Source organism: Cyrtonyx montezumae, unplaced genomic scaffold (genome assembly GCF_038088225.1).
Source record: "Cyrtonyx montezumae isolate F1298 unplaced genomic scaffold, pur_monq_1.0 scaffold_3, whole genome shotgun sequence".
Classification (NCBI taxonomy): domain Eukaryota; kingdom Metazoa; phylum Chordata; class Aves; order Galliformes; family Odontophoridae; genus Cyrtonyx; species Cyrtonyx montezumae.
Genome location: NW_027072034.1, coordinates 7,045,240 through 7,070,391, shown reverse-complemented (window position 1 = coordinate 7,070,391; position 25,152 = coordinate 7,045,240). Strand labels below are relative to the sequence as shown.

Sequence of the window (25,152 nt, the reverse complement as noted above, 5' to 3'; positions counted from 1 at the left end):
GAACTGCTCTGTAATACTACACAGTAATACTTCTTTTCCTGAAAACTGTAGTAAAGGCATACGAAACTACAAGTTTAGTGAATTCATCAACTCAATGGAGGCATTTACAGGTGAACAGAAATCACTGCACACAATATAAGCATGAAGGAGCAGAAGCCATCAAATCCCCCTGCAATAACAGGTTATTGAAAAGGATTTGCAGAATATCATTCTTCCATGCCCTCATTCAGCATACCTCAAAAATTGCCTACAAATACCTCAGGGTCAGATGAAACCTGTTTATACTGAAGGTCAATGGTGACACAAGAACAAGTGTGTATAATGAAATACGTTGAGGCTGTAATTAGAAGATTTGTAGCCTTCTGAGGAATTAAGTTCTGGAACAAGTTGGTAATAGGAGTAATTGGAAATAACTGAGCTAAGTGGTTTCAAGAGCTGAGGAACTTTTCGAAGAGATAAGTTAATCATAGTCCGAAAATAATTAACAACATTCTCTGATGTGAGAACTCAGGAGACTTTCATTCACAATGCTGAAGAAGTTCAGGATACAAGCCTACAGCCCGTATGATAGAAGTCAGAACTTCCTTAACCATCACTGCCCCTGCCCCCTAAAAAACAAACAACACCAAAAATAAATAACCTGACTAATGCAGTGGTGAAGAGTTTACAGACTGCGGGATAGAAAAAGCCCAATTGAGCAGTGTGGTACACACGAACACTCTGGACACATCTTGAGAGAACAACAGACCATCCCTTGGGCACTTGTTGCCCTATGTAACAAAGAAACAGTGACACCCATCAATCATAAATGCTTTTCCCATGGGAGGAGGTATGAGAGTGAAGGGATAAGGTATCAACCAGATGAGGACATGAATTCAGTTATTTGCTGAATGCCAATGTATGTGACCCACAACTCTTCCACACGAGGCTTGCTTCTGCTCAGAATGACCTCCATTATTATCAAGCATTTGCAACTATGTGTAACTACCACAAAATCACCATGGTCGGAAAAGACCTGTAGGATCATCCAGCCCAAGGATTCATCCACCACAAATAGTTCTCACTAAACCATGTCCTTCAACACGATGTCCAAACGTACCTTGAACACCTCCAAGGCCGGTGACTCCACCACCTCCCTGGGCAGCCCATTCCAGTGCCTGACCACTCTTTCAGAGTAGTAATATTTCCTAACATCCATCCTGAACAGAAACAGCTTAGTGTCATGAGCTGCTTTCCTTGACCTACTAAGAAACAACAGCACCTCAGCTACACCTGAGGTAAAGAGTATTAAAGGCTTTCAAAACATTCACAGCAAGATAAGGACGCTATTCCAGAACAGGAAAACAATGCCATACTGGATAACACATTCAAAAGAACTGAACTTGAGATTCTTTCTATAAATACTGTGCATTTTATCCTACCAGAAGCTGCTCTTCAGGAAATTAAATACTTGGCAAATATCACACTATTTGACAAAATGTACTTACTTTGTTGTTATTCTTTTTCCACATTCTTGTCTTTGTTCTACTATGCACAACCATAGTTTGCAAACTGTTAAAGATACAGAATACGACTTATCCCTCCTGTGATAACTTTTCACCATTAAATGGAACTATCTGCTTTTAATATCGCTTTAGAAAGTCCTATTTCCAACATGCTCCATCTTGCATAATGTACAAGTCACTACAGAGATAATTCCTGCAGTGTTTCTTGGAAAAGTGATCTTGACTAGTAGATCTTACCAAGAAAATACCTGTTAGTGACAAAATAAAAGCTACATTAATATAAATGTTAAACATATGAATAGCTCTCAGAAGATGTTAGTCCAAGCCAGAATTATAAATGAAAACGATTCTGATCAGACTGTTAGAAAATTCTGTAAATATTAAAATAAGAAAACCATCTACATTCTTTGTTTAAAAATGATTTCATACCTCAAACTGAGAAAAAAATGTGAAGCAATTTTATTTAAATATAGTTATTAACTTGTAATGCCATTTTAAAAACAATTTAATTCAGATTTTTTTTCCTTTCTTTAGGTAAAAATGTTCTATACAAGTCCATAGCAAGAAAATCTCTCATTAGAACTACATTCCTAAAACTCAACACAGAAATTCTCATACGCTGTATCTGTATTTCAAGCAAAATAGATCTCCCTCTCCACAAGCTTTAGAGGCACAGATCACCTCATGATCTGCTTGTAATCGAAGTTTGTCACAGGTTTGTCTTGGGAACAGTCACAAAAAGCATCAAAAATTAAGCTAGTAGGTAAGCAGTGTGGATCACCAGGATCCAGTGCTTCTTCTCCACACTGCTGGTTTAACTCCATAGATGTAGCTTCACAAAGTTGAGGACCTCTCCACTTTTGCTGTTGCTTTTGGCAAATTAACTTCTGCACGACTTCTGCTGGTAACGGTAACTTCTCAACACAAAGGCTGAGTAAGTTGATGTCTCTTCCACGTATGTAAACCAGATAATATCATGATTGGAAATGATTGTATTTGTGGATTTGCTTAAAATTTTAAAATACATAATATACCTATCTAGTTTATCATCATGCTGTTTTTCAGTATGGAAATCAATGAGTACCATTATATGAATTCATGCTTCCCAGAACAAGTTTGTGCAAATAGTTTCCATGTACTCAATCACTGATTCTCCAAATCCTAAAAAACAGACAGAGCTTTCAAAATACATTATTGCAGTTGAAACCATAATAGAGAAGAACAATAAAATGCACTAAGACAACATCTCTTGTCAAAGACACTCGCTCATTTTTTTGCTTATTCTGGTTTTCCAGTTTCTCAGCACCACTGAAGTAAAGACCAGGTCATGGATGTTAGCTTTACTTTTTTCCAAACAAAAACAATGTTCTAAAGTATATTTAATTTGCCTGCAGTAAGCTGCGTGCACATTTGGTAGTTTCAGAATGACAGAACTTTTATACCCCTCCCTATCAGACCACAGGTTCCTGAATTCAGTGATTTAGTTCACAGCAGGAATGAAAGATCAGAAGAATCCTAAAAGATTGCTTTGGTACACTGATAATAGCATTCTCACTTAATGCACAGTCTACTTGAAATTCAAACGCAATCTGCTTTTTAAAACAATGCTATGACTGCACACTGAAACTGAACAGCTGCTGTAAGTGGTCTTGGTGATAATTCTGGAAGTAAAGCATCCAACACCCAGTGCATCACATCTGCAGTTATTTCCTTGCTCGTACAACTTAGCAGAACAGACCAGGATGATTAACAGTTTTTGGTCTCCAGTTTAAATCCAACAAACTATGCAAATTTTATAGTGTGTCACCTGATAGCGAAGAACTTCAACCTTGTTCAGTTTGGTTCTAAGTTTCCAAATATCGTTAAAATTGCTAATTAGATGCATTGTAATTCTAAAGAAGTTGATTAAGACACATTAAGGCAGCAAAATATTTGGTGCTTGCTAAGATTTGACTAATCTGTTCTGTCTAAAGAGATTTTTGTATAAGCATTTAGAAAGCAGAATTAATTGAAGTACTTCATAGCACCAATACATGTATCAAGTACAATTCCGTCTTTACAGAATTATCTCATATGTGCCATTTCAATCAATTAAACCATCAAAATGAAAGCTTAAAAGGGGCTTGCAAGGTACATCAGTCTTGTGGTACTTCTGTAAAGGAACTAGTGGAATTTCAACTTGTTTTCATAATTGCTAAGATTCAAAGATATAGCTTAGATTTAAAAGCACAGTTCAATGTACAACTTTTTTCAACCATCAATGATAATTGGAAATAATATAATAATATGAAGCAATAAATACAGAGTTTAAAGCTACAGAAAAGTCAGAACCCACAATTCAACAAGTAGCACGTGTGTGCACCTATATAAATATTTATGCAGTTTTATATTCTTGGGAAAATACGTTCATCTTTTGGCATTACTTTTAACTGAAATTACTTTCCTGTACCTTCTCAAGTTTCTATTTAAAGAGCATATTTACCTAAAATTATTTAGAATATGTCTTTTGAAATTACTGCGCTCTTCCTTCCCTTCAATCCTTTAGTCGTAGATCACGAAAAATTTAAAAGACAAATTTGTTAGCTTTGGCCTTCAGCAACTTTGAAAAAGAAGAATAGAAAAAGTCAATTGTTATTCAGAATTTCACTTGATGTGCTGAAAAATTTTAGCATTTCACTAATGCCAGCCTAAAGCATCAACTTAAAGCCCAATCCTGCTTGCTTCTGAGAAATGGTACATTTACTTCTATTTTACTAGAGACACAGGATGAGAACCAAAATCAATTCAGAATGAATAAAAGTCATAACACACCAGTAGTTGCGTTAACAAAAAGTGTATGCTCAGTAAAAAGAATGCAAGGCAAAGAATAGAATAGTGCACTGTGTTTTTATTGACGGCAGCAAAGACAATTTGCTTCTTTCATATGTAAAAAGTATTGTTTCATTTAACTAAGAACTTTAAAAAAGTCTCTTGTGGTATCAAGTTCAAATTCCTTCTGCTCATAATCAGCTTTCTTTGTCCCACCCTGTTGCTTGGAAAAAGCCAGAAATTCTTCTAGAAGTCTTCACCAAGTTGGAGCTGCCAGTGAATTTTCCCTCAACCCGAGAAGAACGCTAAATGGAAAAGAAAAAAACAAAAAACAGATAAGCCCCAAAAAGACTTTGTACAACTTCACTGCTGTTTCTTCTTTCCCCCTCCTCCAAAAAGAGTACTTATCTGTTTTTCTGTACTTATATGTCTTTAGAAAAAGAAGTCAGAAGATTGCACCTCAGTGCAATATATATGTGTATATATGTACATATATATATGATTGGTATAACACAAGAAAAGAACACTTGCTGGCTGATTTCTTACAAAATCCAGTTTTCCATTGGTATGAACTTCAATATGGATTTCGTCACAAGTATGAAAAGGTGTAGATTAATTCTGTCACTGAGAAAAGGAAGACCCAAGAAACAGATAGTGACCAAGCACTCATAGGTTCATGCTTGTGAGTTCTTTCTAGCTCCTTCAAAAACCATGACTCTTTAAAACACATTTCTGATTATTTATTTCCCTTCTATTTCATACTGTTATGACCATCAGCCCAGGAAATGTAGTCTTAGGAAGTATTTTATTACTGTTAGCCTCTGAGCCTTATAAACTTCATACTCTAAGAGGAATATCTTAATTTTCAGATCTGCTAAAATCAGCATTTAACTACTTTTGACCGTAAACAATATGGAACAAATTCAAAGGTTCTCAATGCTATGCTCTGAGAAAATTTTGAGCTATTGTCCTTTATCTCACTACCAGATATTAATAAAGCATAATTTCTAGGCCAGAAGTACCACACAGGTTTTGACCTTAACGTGACTACTCCATTGCTGTCTTCACATTAACCACCAAGACAGGGTTTTCCTGCAAGTCTGCAGCAATTGTTCTTAAGATTTGACATGAGAAGTTCTTGAGAAACATACAAACTCCATTTAAACAATACAAAACACTCAGGAATTTAAAATCTTAAGTTTCCTCACTTTATGACCCTACTGCTTTGTAAGGCACAAAGTACAGTAATTGTCAGTGTCAATTTCAGATTTGCAAGGGTAACTTCAACACCTAAATGAGTATGCTGAAAACTAATCAAGGAACACTGTTATATGTGCTAATAAGCCCATTCTGTGAAATGGTACAGCAGCATACAGGTTGGTCTAAGAGTCTTGGGTGTGAGATGATGTCTACTGAATGAGCCATGTTTTATCTTCTATTCGTCTCTATCAAACTCAATATAAATATGGCTGTCAAACTCGACTTTTAGAATTTCCTGATTTGTTTCTGAATATGGGGCACAACTTGGCATTTTTAAATAAGATTACAATATTAAAATTCTACACCTTTTACCAATTTATAATATAGACATCAACAAGGGCTCTTCTCAGGAAAAATAATTTAAGTTATTTACTCTTCAAAATACAAAGTACAATGGATATAAAATCTCAGGGACTAGAGGTGTCATTAATCAATGTCTGGCAAAGCATTTTCCAATGGAAAGCTGTAGTAAAAGTAACTCTCACTAAATTCTGTGAAAAAAAACTTTTCCTGCTACATCATGTCTTCATCTACCAGGTTATCTAAAACTTTAAGAAATATATATATATATTTTAACAGAAGCTAAGGAATAGAAAGGAGAAAAAATACATAGAAATCCACTTCCTTGAAGTGACGTTCACTATTCTTGAGCTTTCCATTTAACACTGTTGTACAGGTTTAGATAAACTGGAAACAAACTGGAAAGGACTATGATTTTTCTTCCTACATTTAAAATCAGAGAGGAACCAATTGTATCCTTCGTTTAATTTTAGTGAAGTTTAATAGATTTTTATTACTGGTTTCTCTCTGGCTCCAGTCTTCAACCACTTCATTTGGTCATTTAGGCATTTCTAAATTCTATTTATAAAATGCATCGCAGCATGAGATGTACTATGGATAACTGTAAACCACATCTGATAAATGCAATTATCACACTGTCAGGCTGAAAGTTTCATGACATTGCTTTATCTACTAAAATAGGCAAATAAGATCAGCTCACTTTCCTTTTCAAAGCAAGGTGCAATAAAACCCACACAGAGCAAATACCTTTGTCTTATAAGAGTTGTTCCCTACTCTCCAACAAATCATTCACTCTTCTCGATATACAAGAGTAATTACCATTTGTGATGTATGCCTTCTCCTTCCCTCCCACCTCACCAAAGCCAAATGCAGCCTTCCAGATTTATACTGTGCAATTTGAAACTAACAAAATTACCTAAAGACAAAAAAGTTTTGACAGTCTTCTATACTGAACATATTCAATTAGGGTGATCACAGTGACACCTCCTTGAGATGACTGAGATAGATTGGAACCCAGCTCAGTGCATATACCCAAATTATTTCTGCATGCTTCATCATTATTTCATGAAATGTTTACTGATAGTGATTGATGTACTGAAAATAGAAAACATTAGGATACAGACAACATACAAAATAATTATCACCTTGGCAAGAGTCAAGAGTAAATTTTTCTCTGTGTACTGACAGTAATCCCCCAGACAAAAAGTATGTTAGAATACGATCAAAAAAGCAAAATGATATTATTGCATGTCAAAAAAACAGAAAGCTGAAGAGACCAGCAGCATCTATTAAGCCAGCTGGAGGTAAAGGAATGAAGAAACAAAAGAAATTATAGGAGCCTAGAAAAAAAAAAGAAATCAGCTGGTACATAAAAAAGTAGATGCAAAACAAAGACACTGTAGATGTCAACCACTGCAACTTCGTAATGATTTCTTCAGTCAGATTAGACATTTAATGAATATTTCAGAACTAAGGATTTAGAAAAGCAAAAGGTAAAATAAATATAGTACAGTAAACTTGATTTGGTCAGTTTTTTTTTTTCTATGAGGAAAAAACCCTTTTTCTAGAAATTTTACATTACATATTCATTTCTATTACAGTAATTACAATAACTTATTTGTTCAAAATACTTATAGCCTCCTACCAGTGCTGAAGGCTGTTATGCAAAAGAACTAAGAGTAAAGTTGTAGAAAGCTCTCTCATAAAACTCATGAAGACTGAAGAACTCTTAAGTATTTAAAAATTTAGGTTTCCTTTTCTTGAAACCAAAATCCATAAATAAAATGTCAATATCATATATTTACCATTTAATTCTTATTAATCAGTTTCTAGCTCTTGGGGGTTGATAAAATTGTTGAGTAGGTCGTGTGGAACGCCTTGGCTGACCATCACCTCCTCTGCGGAATTCAATAGTTTGCTCATATGTTTCTTCTTCATCTTCCTGTAGGTAAACAGCATTGTTTTAAATGTAAGAGTAGGTACATGAGTAGTTATATATATATATATATATATATATATACACACATACATGCGCACACTTAAAAACTAACAAAAAAAACCAACATGGAGAATCTCAAAACTCAGTCCTCAAGGCAGTGCTAAAAGTCATTAAATATTTGCAGGAAGAAAAATGCTCAAGAGCAGAAATTATTCTCTAAGCATTGTATGGGTAAACTCAAGAAGCAATATTACCTTAGTAACCTGTCAGAGGAAGAGAAATACCAGTTTTCAGGAGTTTAGAAATATATGTGAAATTAAATAACTAAGGAACAGAAAGACAAGGATCAAAGTTCAGCAATAGGCATCCTCAAAATACAGATCTGAAACAGCAGATACAAATATGTGAAGTAATATTAAAAAAAAAGCCTACAAGCATAGTGGACAGCAATTTAGATGTGAATTTGCTACGTGCAGAAATAATAAATATAACCTCTGAACAATGAGATAAGATGAATTTGTAATACATTTGTAATATTACATTCACTGCTGGGATTCTAAATACCAGAAATATATTGACAAATTACATGGTTTTCAAAGAAAAATGACAGAAAGAATTGTTCTACAGAAGATTAAGAGCATCAGAATTTATAACAAAGAAATGGAAAAATAAAGTTATATACTGTTGGTAAATATATACATGGATATATTTATATAAACATATTCATTCTTGAATAGAAGTTTATCAAATAGTTTCTCAGGGAAGTAGTTTTAATTTTTCATTTATTTATTAACTATTTTAAAACTAAGCTCTAACAGATACCAGGTTTACTGGGAACCAGGTAGGAAAATAATTTCTGGAGTATATTATTCTTAATTTCACTCACAATCTAAGAACTTAGATAAACTAGACTAAGACGTTTAGTAATTATGAATTCATCAGCAACCTCAACATTGAGCAAGAGTAATAGAGAGCAACATAGGTTCATTAGGTTGGAAAGGACCTACAAGATCATCTAGTCCAGCCATCCTCCTATCACTATCCCTACCCAACTACTAAATCAAATCCCTTAGCACCTCATCTAAACGCTTCTTGAACAGCGCTAGGGATGGTGCCTCAACCACCTCCCTAGGCAGGCCATTCCAGTGCCTGACCACTCTTTCAGAGAAAAAATGTTTCCTCAGGTCTAATCTAAATCTTCCCCGGCGCAACTTGTGGCCATTCCCTCTCGTCCTGTCGTTATTTATCAGGGAGAAGAGGCCCACCCCCTCCTCACCACAACCCCCCTTCAGGAAGTGGTAGAGTGCAATAACGTCTCCTCTGAGCCTCCTCTTCTCCAGACTAAACAATCCCAGCTCCCTCAGCCGCTCCTCATAAGACTTGTGCTCCAGGCCCCTCACCAGTTTTGTTGCCCTTCTCTGAACACGCTCCAGGGCCTCAATGTCCTTCTTGTAGTGAGGGGCCCAAAACTGAACACAGTACTCGAGGTGCGGCCGTACCAGAGCTGAGTACAGGGGGATGATCACCTCCCTGCTCCTGCTGGCTACACTATTTCTAATACAGGCCAGGATGCTATTGGCCTTCTTGGCCACCTGGGCACACTGCTGGCTCATGTTGAGCCGAGCATCAACCAACACCCCCAGGTCCTTTTCCTCTCTACATTCTTCAAGCCATTCTGCCCCAAGCCTATAGCATTGCATGGGGTTATTGTGGCCAAAGTGCAGGACCCGGCACTTGGTCTTATTGAACCTCATCCCATTGAGCTCAGCCCAGCTGTTCAGCCTATCCAAATCCCTCTGAAGGGCCTCCCTACATATATACAATGAAGAAAAAGCAAATTATAGCAGAAAAATATTCCAATATAAGAGGCTGGAAGTCTTCCTCAAGAAACAACACCTCACTATGAATCAGCTTAAACACCAGTAAACACACATTTTGAAACTAACCATGCCACATAATAACCCTGATGGCAAGACCAGCTATTTAAAAGTCATGCCTGTGGTCATTGCAGCATTTCAAGAATAGCTATCTTTCCAGGTTAGGAAATACAGCTTGTGATTTCCCTACTTTAAGTCTGCAATAACTGTAAAAAAAAAAAAAAATTCAACACAATCAAATAGAGCACAATCAAATCATTTTAGTTTCAGTGCAGCCACAGGCTGAGAACACTGGAATTTTACCAAAAAACCCTTACTTTTCACAGTGCAGCTCTTCTATTTTTTGCAGCACTATTCTGTCATGCAAAGAGGTTCAGGAACACTAATTATTCAAAAGAAAGATATAAAAAAGCAGAGGTAAAACAAAACAAAACATCCACACATTTTGTAGTAGTTGCTTTTCATCACTGACAAGGCAAACTACACTAGAACCAAGATTTAAAGAGATAAGATAGAAGCATGAAGTGATGCCAATACAGCTAAGTTGTCTCAAGATTCTTTCCAGAATCTTTAGTCTAAAATATAAGAGCTTACTGTTCAAGCATAAAATGAAAATAGGATTTCACCACAACTGGAGGACTAAATGTCAAATGTACAACTGAAAATTAGAAATGCATACTAGTATTTTCAAGGGACTGTAGTGAATCAGACATTAATCCTTCCTTTGTTACCATCTAAGACTTCAGCTCCTCCTGATCTCAAAAAGATCAGAACTTAAATTGTTTAGCACATTGCATCTAAACTGTAACAGCCTGTTTCTGAGGGTAAATATACCTCAGAAAACATCTACAACAGCAAATCTCCATCAAACCTCAAAAAATATGTTCAAAAAATGTTGATTCATTGTACTCAGTAAAAGAAAATTTAAGCTAGAATTGCTCTTAAACATGACCATTTTGGTTTAGTTGTCTTTATACACAGAATGAAATCCTCAGATGCATGCAATCCAACCAGTTCATTTATTTTTATCACAGTAAGCAAGATCAAAGTGTGAAATCCCATTCTTTTTCTCAAGACTTTGAAAAAAAAATGAAAACAAGCACAGCAGCAAATTAAAAGAAAGATTTAGGAACAGGATACCTTTCTGTTCTCTCTCTGTATGTACAAAGTTCCCCATAGCTACTGACAGTTCTGTTGAAGTCTGCCATCTTTATGTCAGATGATAATTTGACATTTGCTTCTTGTATTTTACCTATTCATTTGATCCTGATAAGATAAAATATTTTCAAAAATAATATTCTGTCAAATCAAATCTGTATTGAACACTGCTTGTTGTTTTACAAATAATTTTATCCGTTATCTTTCACCATTTCTCAATCACTTATCCTCATCTGACACTGCTGATGTTTTTTCCTTTCTTCTATTGCTATTTTATTCTATTTCCATCTTGCAAAATTTTCTGGGTCCATCTCTTATATCTCACTTCGCTGTGAAACCTCTCCAGCTCATCTCAAAACTGTCTTCCCTGTTCTGGAACAGCACCTAACCTTTATAGAGAAAACTAAGCTCTCCAGTACATTCATCTTTGTGTTTTCTGTTCTTCCACCTAAAAATTTCACCCATCTGCATATTATTATCCTACAGTCACTTAGGTCACACATCTTGAAGCCTTAGTAGATGCTTGCATTCAATCAGCTGCTTGTGACTCATTCTACATTATACAATTTCCCACCTACTTTACATAAAAGATCTGATTACATTTTTTAAAGTTGGACACTACCTCTGATACTTGCCACCTCCTCAGAGTATTTCTGCTCTATTATGTTATCATATTACTGATTTTATCAGAAATTGTACATTTGATTGTCTTATTTCTTCAGCTTATTAAACATTATTTGTTAAATACTCTGGAATCAGGGACTGAGTTCTCTAGTACTTGGCTACACTGGCAGCCAACATGCAAGCAAAACTCCAACTACACACAGAATGGCAAAAAACAGGCAATAGGCAGGGTCACAGAAAGCAGCAAAGTCTACAGCAGCAAACAATGAAATGCACAAAAAAGTATCCCAGTAACAGGTTAGAATGGCATCAGAGAGAGAGCAATGGATACGAGTATTATTAAGGTATTTAAAATGAGATAGCAAAGAAGGGAGCATAAATCATGGAGAATTTCAGCTTCTGTTCAAGGTTTTGCTATAAAAATCTGCTGATACTTATACTATTTTAAGACCCTCTCATAAGAGGGACGAGGACTTAAGTATAAAATGGGAATACGTACACACTCAGTGCTTTTTATTTTGGGCCCATATATTCTCAAAAGCATTGACCAGCACCATACTTTATCAACTAGGCTTACTTTTACATTGAAAAGTCAATGGATTTCACAGCTGCAGAACAAAGCTGTAAATTCAACATTTAATATACTTTAAAAACTAATTTACTTTTAAAATTATCAGTACTTGAGTACATCTGGATTTCATGACAGTGTTTTTCAATGATTTTCAATTGCAATTCAGTGTGTTAAAAATAACAGTTAAGAAACATACAATGTTCTTGGAGCGAATACTTAAGAGTCAGACCCAAAAGTACTTTGGCACTGAGCAATGATAAGAATTCAGTGTTCTTGAAAGGAATTATTGAACAACATGTTCTCTTTTCAGAGGAAGATAAATTTATACACAGGTATAAAATTAGCCAGTCTGGGCTTAGAATTGGAAGATCTTAATCAGAGTACTTCTATATTTTTACTATAGCATGCTTAACTTCCAAGAACAATTATATAACAATTATATAACAGTAAAGAGCAGGACTGAATTCACGTAAGCTTTGGCTGCCTCATTCTGCTCATGCATGTACATGAAGCAGCTGCAAGTTACAGATGAACATCTCTGTCAGTTTGCTATCTACAAACAGGTTACCCCCATCTATTCCTACATGGACAGGAAATTCTGCTCTATCTACTGTACTCTTCTGCTGAGGTATTTAAATTAATCCTCTGAGAAGTTTTCCAATAAAATATTAGTGTGTAACTCTCTATGGGCTATTAAGAATGAGCGGTAAAGCCTGTTCAAGGATGGATGAAGGAGTAGCATGAGGCCAGGAATCACAGAAGAAAGAAGAGACAGAAGTCCAAGAAAGCATTTTCTCTTTCAGTATTACAAAATGACCGTTGCAGTTTAAGCTGTAATTTTAACTTTGCCCACATACTCAACATATGGAAAACTTGCTGGAATCAGTACAAAAGAAACCAATTTCCTTTCTTGAAAAATGAACCACACTCTTTCATCTGCATTTCAACTCACATTTCTTCCGCCAGACTTTATGCCTCTCTGTGCTGCCCACTTTGCTGGCAACAGCTGTCCCCTGCTGTTAACACATCAAATAGATCTCTTGCTTTGTTTGTTAAATTCCTTTCTTAAAACTTGGTTTATTTTGCCTAATCACATTTTTGATCTTGACTATTTTAAGTATTGATTTTTGTAGCTTCTACTTACTTTTACCTGTATCAATCAAAAACAGACTGCAGGATTTTCCAGATATATATTAAAAACACCAAAGTAAAAACAAACAAACAAAAAAACCATGCCATACCACAGCCATAGAAAAAAAAAATCCGTTTTCTTAATAAATAAATAAATAAATAACCAACCTTTGAAATTGTGATTTATAGTATATCTTATATTTGGAAGAAAAAGTATTGTTTGAACTGTCTATACTATTGCCTTAAGCTTTCAATAAGGCTTTATCTGAATTTATAAATGGATGTTTGTTTGTTTCAAACAATTAAGAAGGAAAATGTTTTTGTGAAGAAAAAAACAAGGAGTAAAAGTTGTGTCTCTTAGGACATCTTTAGGCCATAATTTAAAAAATTGCTATCCAATGAGGTGTGAAAAGTACAAATAAAGAGAAATTACCAATGATGTACATTTTTAAGAATTAATCAAGGACTTACTTTCTGACAAGAGCATTTTTTTAAGCATCAATTACAGAATAATTCAACATATTTGCCATTAATTTTCTTCACAAGTTATGTTTATTGCTTAAAATAACAGTTCCTCTTGCAAAGTAATCCTTGATAAGAATAATCTTTGTGAGCCTGAAGATATTCACAGTGTTTTTTCATGGCAACATATATACAGCATATATTAGACTGGTATGCTTAAAAATATTTTTAAAATGTTATATAAACTACTTACACAATGAACATTTTATAAATTAACCTTTTAATATATTGTTTAGAATGCTAATGAGAAGATCCCTGAGTATTTTTGTTTTAGCTTATCACTGGACATTTTGAAATGTGTCATTCAACTACAACTTTCATAAGCAATGTAATGAAGTAAAGTAATCAGAAACAAAACAAAAAACATTTATTAATTTTCCTTAGGAGGGTATGCCTTTGTCTGAACACACATGCCACAAAGAAAATGCATTACTAGCTTTGGCACATAAAACTAGATGGAAATACCCATTAACATCTGTGGCTTTTTATTTTCATAACCAAAACTTCCCATTCACACTTCCACGATCAGCCTTTTCTTTAGCATCAGAAGTAAGTTAACAAGTGATAATAATCCTTTTCAGTTCATTTTCACTAACCAAAAATCAGAAATTAAAGAATGGTTAGTTTTCGCACAGCTCTGCAAAGCATACTTCAGATCAAGCAATTTATCAATTTATAGTGAAGATATTAAGTGTATAAGAGATGATTCAGAAATCTGGAAAAAGAAATGGATATACAATAATATAATTATTTTCTTTTCCCTCTGCTGAAAACACAAGTTGTGACAAAAATCAGCTGAGCTTTGAAGACTATTTTCATTAGATACTGTTAGGATAAACTATGATTTGATTTTTGAGTGAGACAAGAAACATCATAAACAAATTCCACACACAAAAATTCTCGATTCTTCAGGCAAAAAAAAATCCAAAATGGATGAACAAGGAGGTGAATCCACATATTTGGATCTGACACTGCTGACTGCAATATAACACTTAGCCTGGATTCAGACATCTGAACTTCTTGGTAATTCATTGCTTTTCTTCAACTCTGAAGACAAAGTACTCGTTTAGTTTCTAAGTAAACTGATTCGCAATTACATTCCCACAAAACTAGGGTAGTGTAAACCTGGGGCATGATCATTCTACAGACAATTTGTTAGCTCATCTGTTCCCTTTAAGTGTACTGCACAGATTATTCACAATTGTGTTCATTCTCTATAGCACAAAAATAAACCTTTAACTCCTCGTACAGTTTGGGCTTGTGATTCTATGATTCTCTCATGCAAGTTGTCACTACATTCTCAACATAAAAGAAGTCATAATTTTAAAAGTTCCTCAGAAATACATATTTAAGCTACTTATACCATACCACAAAAGCAAAACAGAAATAATAAATCCAGCTAGTAAAAACCTGTTCACATTGAGCAGAATCAATATAGGTTCATAGGTTCATTAGGTTGGAAAGGACCTACAAGATCATCTAGTCCAACCATCCTCCTATCACTATCCCTACCCAACTACTAAATCAAATCCCTTAGCACCTCATCTAAACGCTTCTTAAACAGCGCTAGGGATGGTGCCTCAACCACCTCCCTAGGCAGGCCATTCCAGTGCCTGACCACTCTTTCAGAAAGAAATGCTTCCTCAGGTCTAATCTAAATCTTCCCCGGCGCAACTTGTGGCCATTCCCTCTCGTCCTGTCGTTATTTATCAGGGAGAAGAGGGCCACCCCCTCCTCACCACAACCCCCCTTCAGGAAGTGGTAGAGTGCAATAAGGTCTCCTCTGAGCCTCCTCCAGACTACACTAAACAAATCCAACTATGTACATCTAAAGTTTATTTTTAAATGAAAAGACACTGAAATAAACTCTGTAACAGAAAGAACATTCACCCAGCAGATACATCACCCTTTCTCGATTCAGCAAGAAAAATTCAGAAACAGGACATGTATTTAAAATACAGACAGCATATAACACATAGCAACATTAAATTGTTACTATCAGGAGTAAACACCCTAATTTTTAAACTGTAACAGCAAATTAAGTGTCTGTATCCCCCTGTCCTTTCATAGAGGGCACTTCTTCCCTCCTCCACTCCTATTTATTTTTTTATATAAACTCTCCATATCTAGTTTTTCAAAATAAAGTTGAACAATGACCTCAAGAAAGGTTCGGTTTATACAGGTTATACATTAATAGACCTAAACGTACTGCCACAAAGAGTACCTGAAACTCTATGCTTGGCACTCAAGCTTCCTTGCACTAACTGCAATTCATACCCTTTCAGAGCGGAAAAGAAGCACTTTTCTACAAAATACAGTATGTAATCAGAAAATTCTGCCAATAAATATTCAGAAAAAAAAAAAAACATTTAGTGGTAGTATGAATAATTATCTATGCTCTGCTGTTGGGGCATGAAACCACCATGAAAATCTAAACAGAAGGAGATCAGTGAGTTTCAGTGACATTTTAGGTGAATCTTTTCAATTTTCAGCAGATGGCACACAAAACAACAGATACTCATTGCATTATCAGTAAATATGCGTTACCAAATATAGCAAAATTTCTAAAAGAACTATGCTCAGGATAGTTAAAAATGTACTCTTCCATATATATATAGACAAAAGTAGTTTTCACAGGAAAACGAATAGCACTTGAAGGATTACGTAACATAAACGTTCAAAAAGTATACCACTCAGATGTTGGGACATATTCATAAAAAATAATAATAATAATTAATAAGACACATAAGGCAATACTACAAGCCTTTTCCCTGATGATACTGTTAGGTAAGATACTGCTCTGTACTTGATAATCCAGTATCTATTCTTGCAATACTGATCTAGTTCAAGTGTCAAAATCCAAAGTGAACACCACTAAATGAGAGCTCAAAGTAAAGCTAACAAAACAGCTAAAGGACTGGCAAAAATTGCTTTTTAGTTAAAGACTTTAGTGACTTGAACTACTCACCAATGTAAGATGGTGAACGATTAATTTCTGCAACATTTATATTAATTATAAATTTTAAAATTGCATCATACTTCTAAATGTAAACATTCTATAATAAAAACAAATTAAATTACACAGTTCTATGTCCTGTTTTGTAAAGTATGAGACTGAAAAATTAAACCATTTTTACACATTTCAGTTTGTCTACTTATTTTAGACCTGAAAGACTGAAAATAGCAGAAGATATGGAAAGTACAGGATTGAAAAGTGTATTTTAATTACCAAAAAATAAAATCATTCTATAAGCAATTAGTCTACCTAACACGCCCTTAAGACTCCTAAGTTTCAGTAATAAGAGTTTCCATTAAAAATTCTTGAACTACAGCTAATGCACAAGAAGTTCAAGATAAAACAAGACAAGCCTTTCTCAAACTCAAACTGAGATAGCACAGTAGCCTCGACAGAAAGAATGGTGGTGTTCAACCCTTAAAAGGAGTCTAGGAAAGGTGGAGTCAGACTCCACCCCTTTTGGTCACAAAGGTGAATTGCCTTCACCTGTGCTCCCATAGCTGACGCAGTGCTCACCTCAGGTGATCAATTAGTGGTTCAGGCTGTGATTCAACAGTTCCCACATATCAGGTCTACAAATGCATTCAGTTATTTTAAAATTATGAGTAGGGGAAAAGATGACATTCTTCAAACAACTGCTTTCACATACAGCATACACTTGCTACTTTTTTGAAGATGTCTTGTTTAAAAGCTAATACTGGTAATACTTGCAAGACATCAAATAAGGAAAAAACAGATGCCTCAGACAGTAACCATGTCTACACATGGTTATTACTTCACTGCAAGTATAATACTACAATTCAACATGTGCTCTACACAATGTGGGGGAATATGATCTACAGTTGCATTCTGCACACATTCCAGTACAAATCAGGACTGTCATAGCTTCTCTTCTCCAATATCAAGCCATTGGTACTATGTCTCTCTTTCCAAGAGAGCAGCTAGTGTAGAATAACTAAATATATAACATCTCTATTTTCCTCTTAAAATACCTTAAATTAATTATTAAAGGTGGATAAACTTGGAACAACAAAATGTGAAAGAGGCGTGGTAATCAAAACAGAAACAAAGATGGTAAGTACAGCCCACACATTTTTACACAACTAACCTTTTACATACTTCAAAGAGTGCCTAAACAGGAAGAACTTGTGCTCAACCTCAAAAAAATCAATGCAGAGAAAGTCACAGAATGAGAATATAAGGAATGTTTATCATATAAAAGAATAAAATACAGTTCTTAAAATAGGTCTAGACATGCTATTCCACAACACAAGTCACATTAAAGGACAGTGTTTCATGAGGAACAGTCTCCCAAAATAAACAACCAAAAAAGCCACATGGCATGATCTCCAAATCGCCACTATATGAAACTACATTTAATAACATGAGGTAGAAAGAGCAGAAAAATGTAATAAGTATCCTATTTTATCACTCCCAACTTTTTATAATAGCTACACAAACTCTAAGAATGCATCCTGAATCTGATTTGTACAGCTGACAATTTGCAATGATATTTTACAGTCTAATGAATACACAACACTTGACTAAAAGACTAAAACATTCTGCAGTGTCTGATAAACATTTGCCTAACGATACAGACAGAAAATTGCAAGTCACTGTTTTATGCCCAATTTGTGCAAATTACCTCCTCTCAACTGAAATTTGCTTGCTTTTAGCTTATTAAAAAATAACTGTACTTCCTTAATCACCTCTAAGCACCAGTTATTACATTTCAGCTATGGGCCTGTAACTTTCAGGGGAATAGTTAACCTGAGTTGTAATCATCCATCTGTATTCCAACACGTACACAGGAAACTAAAATAGTCTGAAAAACTATCTGGTTTCTCAGAGGGCAGAGGTGTTAAGGGAAAACATGTTTTCCATTATGCTTGTCTCCAAATTTAAAACCAAATTATAAGGAAAAAAAAAATTTAAAGAAGCTTAAGGTTTATTAAGTTTCGTCTCAGGAAGGACAGAAGGAAACTGAAGTCCATGTATTACATACATGGAAAATCAGGCAGATCCATACAAAAGAGAAGCCTAAATCTAAAATGCTTTAGTAAAGGAGATACGATGCAACTTTTCTGGAAGCCAAGTTATAACTTTTTAGATTAAAAAGAATATATAAATATGCAGCATCATAACTCAAACAAAGAATAGTCCAAAATACTCAAAAACAGTCTACATCTATAAGTGCTTACGAACTGGAAAATGATTCTAGTAATTTTCTTACAGGACAGAAGCCAAACCACCAGAAATATTAAGTTGTTCTGCTGCTATTAGGGACAGTAATTTCCACAGTAATCTTAGAACTAGTTAATTAGATGGTACATTTCTATTTTAACATCCTCATTTTTACTACAGTCAATGAGGATAGAAGCTAGATCCAAAAGAGAAACATTTACCTACTGAACCTACTTAATTACTTACACAGAAAAAAAAGCAACAACACAGAGTGATGCTAAGACTGCTCAGACCTCAGAGCCACAGCATAAGGCACCTAATTCTCAATATAAATATTTCACTGATATTAATCAAGACACTAGAATGGATTCAAAATCTCCATAAAACAGCAGAAGTCCTCTCTATCTTTAGCACACAGATGTAACCCTTTACCATTTAGTACTTTAACATGGACAGTTGAAGGCTTCCAACATCTTCAAAATGCTAATCAAACTTTATTTCTTTACTTACTTACCTGAAAGGGTGGATGGGTATAAGAAGGTCCCAAATTACAGTCTGATTTAAGAGAATTCAATGCCTTTAAAACACTTAGAGCTCTCTGAGCTACAATAAGCAACACTAGGAAATTTAAGGCCTCAACATACAAATTAATATAAAATGTCTGTCCGACTGAATGATCTGTATGAGAGTCCCTGCTATTTTGTTTTCTCAACTCTTTCTTTATTGAAGGGTCCGAAACATGTGAGTTGTGAAGCCCCCACACAACAAAACAGATTGCAGAAGAACTGGAATTGTATAAGTTTTAATATAAACAGTGTAAGTATGAAATGATTGTAATTTTATTATTTTGTTTATAATATATATGTTTTTAATTATTACTTTTATATCTTAATTAATTTTTATAATTTTAATTATTACTTATATGAAAACATGTACATACACTATTATATTATATTTAAAAGTTTTTGTATAAATAATAATTATTAATTATTTATATATAATTTATTTTGCCTTTTTATCTCTTGAAATAGAAACAGTGCAAGATTCAGGATGAGAAAACTAAGCTAAACTACAGACTTCACTTCATAATTACCATTAAGTGAAGAACTACAAATTCAGCTCTATCTTTTTTTGAGAACCGTCAGAATAAGGTCATAATTGTATGTAGCAGGAAAATCTACAATATTTGTTTCATCCATATGATCACAGAAAATGATAAAGCAGCATAATCACAGTAGAAACAGAGGAAGATGGCCTATAAAATGGAGGAACAAGGCCCTTCGGAAAGGAAAGCACAGACCTGGTTTGAAAAAGACACGAGAAGCACTTAGGCTACATATTTTTGCTTAATTTACTGAGGAACAAAATCTTACAAGTTAGAAAATAAAATTAAGACTAAGTTAAATTTTATGGGTTTTTTTACAGAACTGACTATTTAGGTAAGTCAGAAAGAGCTTTTAATGTTGCTTCTCAGTTGCTACTATAATCTTAAATCTTTTACAAGTTAAAAAAAAATCCCCACTAGCTTTTTGATTTACCTTATCAAAAAAACAGATCTATCTTCTATTCTTCCAGCAGTCAGCAAGATAAATAGTAGAATCTTAGCTGTCAAAGTGCCTGAAAACTTATAAGGACTCAGCAAACTGGGCGACGGACAATATATAATAAATTATAAAGGAGTCTTAAAATCACCTAGTAAAATGCTTTCCATTATAGAGGAAAACTGAGTGTTATCATGATAACATTAGGCAACCTGCATTCAAGGAAAAGGAAAAATAAAAAGTAAAAAGACTGTATTGTTGTACTAAGGTAGTCCAGTTAACGTTATAGTCAGTGTGAGCACAGCATAATGTCCATGTATAAGTGAAATTATATTAAAACTACGAAAAAGAATTTTCATTAATTCATGATTGTTGATCATCATATAAAGGTTGCAAAAGTATACCAGAAGTCTAGGTCTCAGGCTGTTAAATATTAAAAAAAAAAAGTCATTGTGATGTTTTGGCTGCTTTTTCAAGTGACTTGTTGAGTTTTTTCCTCCTATCCAGTGGACAAATTTCAACAGTTTACATTTGTTGGATAAAACCTTTTTCTATATCTGAGTACTAAAAAGTATCCTGGAGAAAGCAGTAAAGAATAAGCTAAAACAAAGACTAAATACATGCCTTTAACTCAACTTACTAAAGCTTTCCTTTCTATCAACAACTTAAAAAAATAAACAAATAAAGCCTCAGAAAATTAGGAAATCAGAACTCACACTATATATTTCTACATTAATAACAACAGGACCTCAATATAAATGGCTAAGAAGGACTGAGCTCATCAGAGTCACCTGGAAGTACTGAAATAAAACTCAGCATAATGTTTCTTAAAGAGGAAAACAAAAACAAAGGACTGGAACAAGGTCGCTGCTGACAGCATTCATCAAAGAAAATTAATTAATGAATTCAGTTTAAACTTCATTTTGTTCTCTTATAAAGAGGCAATAACATGAAGCCAATTGAAGTTAATTCTTTGTTATAAGGTTTAAGTAGCTACTGAGCAGCATGAGAACTGTTTTGCATTTGTGTGTGATGTCTAGTTTCAATATATTAACATGAATACCGACACAGACAAATTACCAACAGTGTTTAGGTTAAGAGACAATCTTGAATATTATGTGATCAAAAACTGCAAGGACAGAATGAAAACTGGAGATAGCATCTAAACACATAAAAGGGATGAGCAAGATTCTAACTTACCCCTAGAAAGTTCCCATCGGTGCAAGGAACTTTAAGCAACAAAGCAGAAAAACGTCAGAAAGAAACCATAAGATTTCTGTTTACTGTTAAGATGATAGCTGCCATTTATGTCATATAACTTTAATGATCTACATTTAGTTGTCTGAATCTAAGTTATTCATCTAGGCTCTCTTGACAGAGAAAGAACCTTGAAAAAGACATCCTTTATTTTGGAATGGACTGAAAGACATTATTTCTCCTGAGTAACAACTGAAAAAGCCTCAATGACCAGATCAAGATGCAGCACTATGTTACAACCATGTTATTTCAGCAGCAGAATCCTCTATCCATCCAGAGATCCTTCCTCTATCCTCTCCCACCATCCTGTGTCAGCTTTAAGAAACTCTAAAATAAAGCAAGGCTGAGGAGAAAACATTCAGTCTGTTTCAGCTCATTCTGTGGCTTTGAGACTGATGATAAAATATGGAAGGAGTGGGAATGAAAAACAGTTGATTAAATATTGGCAGAAATAGGAAGTAGGGCCACTGCTTCACAATGGCACCTCACCATTAGATCAACTTAGTCTTAACACCAGGCCAAGTTCTCAGACCAAGAGAGAGAATTTTCAGAGAGTTGAAGTAAAATAAATATTCACTCCTTAAGATTATATTATCATCAAAAATGATAAAAAATGTCTAGCAGTGCCCATGAAGCATATTACCAGCAGCAAGAAAATGATTTTTTCCCTATATTTACCACTTGTATGCCACACCTGGATTGCTGCATCCAGTTCTGGGCTCCTCAGTACAAGACACTCCAGCTCAGGACCACGAAGATGATGAAGGGACAGAAGCACCTCTCCTGAGAGGCTGAGAGAGATATGGGCCTGTTCAACCTCAAGAAGAGGCTCAGGGGAAAGCTAATCAGTGAAAATATATAGGAGTATAAATACTTGAAGGTGCAATACGGACACAGCCAGGCTCTTTTCAGAGTTGTCTAGTGCCAGGACAAGAGGCAATGGGCACAAACTGAAATGTGGGAGGCTCTGAGCATTAGAAAACTCTTCACCGTTTGGACGAAGGAGCACTGGCACACACTGTTCTAGAAAGACTGCAGTCTCTCTCCTTGTAAATATTGATCTGGACACGGTCCTGGGAACCTGCTCTGGTATCTCCGGTTCAACAGCTGATTTGATAGCATGACCTCCAAAGGTCTCTTTCAACCTCAACAATTCTGTGTGATTCTGCGTGTCTATGTGAAGAAAAGGCTTGTTAGCAACTGAGGAACAAGATCAAAGTAAAAACAATCATACAGGAGGAAGCATTGCATCACTGCAACTCAACTAGTGGGATAAAAAAAAAAAAGTGAATTTCCATAGACTGCAATGCATCAGCTCAGAGTGCTTCAGACACCTTTCTAAGTACAAAAAGGCCAACTGAGAGGCCATAAGAGCATCTGAGAGGTACAAGCAACAACATAAATTAAAACACCACTGGCAGAAAACAGCAGCTGACTGTTAACAGCCTCTGCAGCAGTACTAACATGGGCATGTGACCCAGAGTAAGAAATGAAAATAAGCACCATCAGCTTGTCATTAAGGAATCAAAGGACAAATGCATATACTTTTTGTGCATGTTTCTATCATAACAGTAAACTGCAAGTGACTGCAATCCTGTTTCTTTTGTTGCTTTTTTAAACCAAAATGCACCTCTCTTTTCATGATATTCAAAACTAAAGCCCCTTGAAATTCAACTAATACATTCTTAATATTGCAAAGCAGATTTCAAGGCATAAACCTCTCCCTTAATATTCACCAAAGAAATAACTGAAAAAAATAAAATAATGATACACAATAAAATGATTCAAACAGAAGTATTTTTTTTAGCCACACTTTTACACGCAGTAAAAGCCTTCAGGATATATATTTTAAAGACTGTTTACTAACCTTTAATAAAAATACAGTGTAGATGAAATAATAATAATCTATGTTTAATAAAGTACAACTTTTAGAGAGAAAATATGCATAAAACTGTTTACCTGACAGGTAAACAATACAATTTAAATTTATTACATATAAAGAACACTCCATAATAATACACTTAGGAACATTAAGTAGATTCATATAGATGACTAAAAGATTTTGCTTCTGTATTCACTCCTTCACTATTTTTCTAGGTGCAACTAGAACTCTTTGCAGGAGTAAGCATTTGTCTGCCAAGTTGCATATTTTGGTAGAGACTGTGCAGTTATATCTTTGTATACAATGTGTTATCACATACCCAGGTGTCTGCATGAATAGGCCTGATGTTGCTGAGAAGCACCTCTTCATAATTTCCATAGTCACAGAATTTAACAACTGCAGTTATTCCAGAAGAATGGAGAGCTTCAACTTCTGCCCGGTAGAACTTAAAAGAGAAATATTCAAAGGTCAGAAAATGCTAACTGATGTGCCACAGCTTGAAAACAATCTCTTCATTTTTTTCTCCTCCCTACTCCTTTCCTTGGCCAGCATTAAATTTTGAGTAAAATTTGTAGCAGATAACTGTACATTAAACTTTCACATGTCCTACTACTGAAAGGTTGTGGCTGTATGTATTTGGAATACTCACTGAAAATATACACTACTTAGGACATTTTAAATGACCTGCTTTCAAAGACAAATTGATCACTAACACAAATGATGTTGTATATGAGAAATACTAATTCAAGACTTTCATTATTTTTCCTGTTTAAATATATGCCTGATAGGAACTTACTTGCACATATATAATATGGAATTACTTTACCACATACTCAAATGTGATCCTTCAAAAATTCTTCCCTTTTTTAACACTTTTTGTCATTTATGAAAAGAAATCAACTGTTTTTGAAGATGTTTTACTGAACACAAAGAAATCATTATCACCTAACACGATTAAAAACTCCATACTGTATTTTATTGGCCTATTTTAAAATTATCCTAGTTATGAGCAGCAGCATTTGTTGTAACAATTAAAAAAACAGCAATCATCAAAATGCACTGAATACTTTCCAGGCAGCAGCATATATCTGCTTATTTTGCAAGTTTCATGCTTCTAGAATTTCAACAGCACATCTCATAGTGACATAAAACGCTTCTCAAGACAGGAAATAATTCCTTAATATGCCATTATATTTCAAACTAATCTTTCTACCCAAGGTATATATTCATATTTAAGTGCCAATTCACTACATGTTACTGCTATCAAAAATTTTGCATGACTTATCTCAATCGAATAAAGAGAGAAATAAAAGTCACACTGCTGAGCTAACAGCATCTACATCCTGTTAAAAAAAGAGGGGGGGGGACACCAAGGAAAAAAACACTTTAATAGCATAAACTTAAATAACAAAGAAAAAAATGACAGAAACGGCAGGAATAAAACCTATTCAAAAAACAGTAATATTTAAGGTCACCAGAAAAGGTCAACAACTGAAGAAACAACTAAAGAAGTGCACACAGAATGCCTGAACAGAAGATAACAGATCAATCACCTTTCAGTTTTTCGTAAAGCAAAG

General features: G+C 34.7%; 1 protein-coding gene across 2 annotated transcripts in view; it reads right to left on the bottom strand.

Annotated features, from left to right (window-relative positions):
* Positions 1–4,374: 4,374 nt before the first annotated feature.
* Positions 4,375–25,152, bottom strand: part of TDRD3 (tudor domain containing 3) — a 93,972-nt gene continuing 73,194 nt past the window's right edge. For both annotated transcript variants that reach the window (XM_065744008.1, XM_065744009.1), the window contains 3 exons: positions 23,895–24,020; positions 7,679–7,815; positions 4,375–4,618 (listed from right to left, as the gene is read on the bottom strand). In XM_065744008.1, the coding sequence (XP_065600080.1) occupies positions 7,696–7,815; positions 23,895–24,020 (246 nt within the window). In that variant the 3' untranslated portion in view covers positions 4,375–4,618; positions 7,679–7,695. The remainder of the gene's footprint in view (positions 4,619–7,678; positions 7,816–23,894; positions 24,021–25,152) is intronic.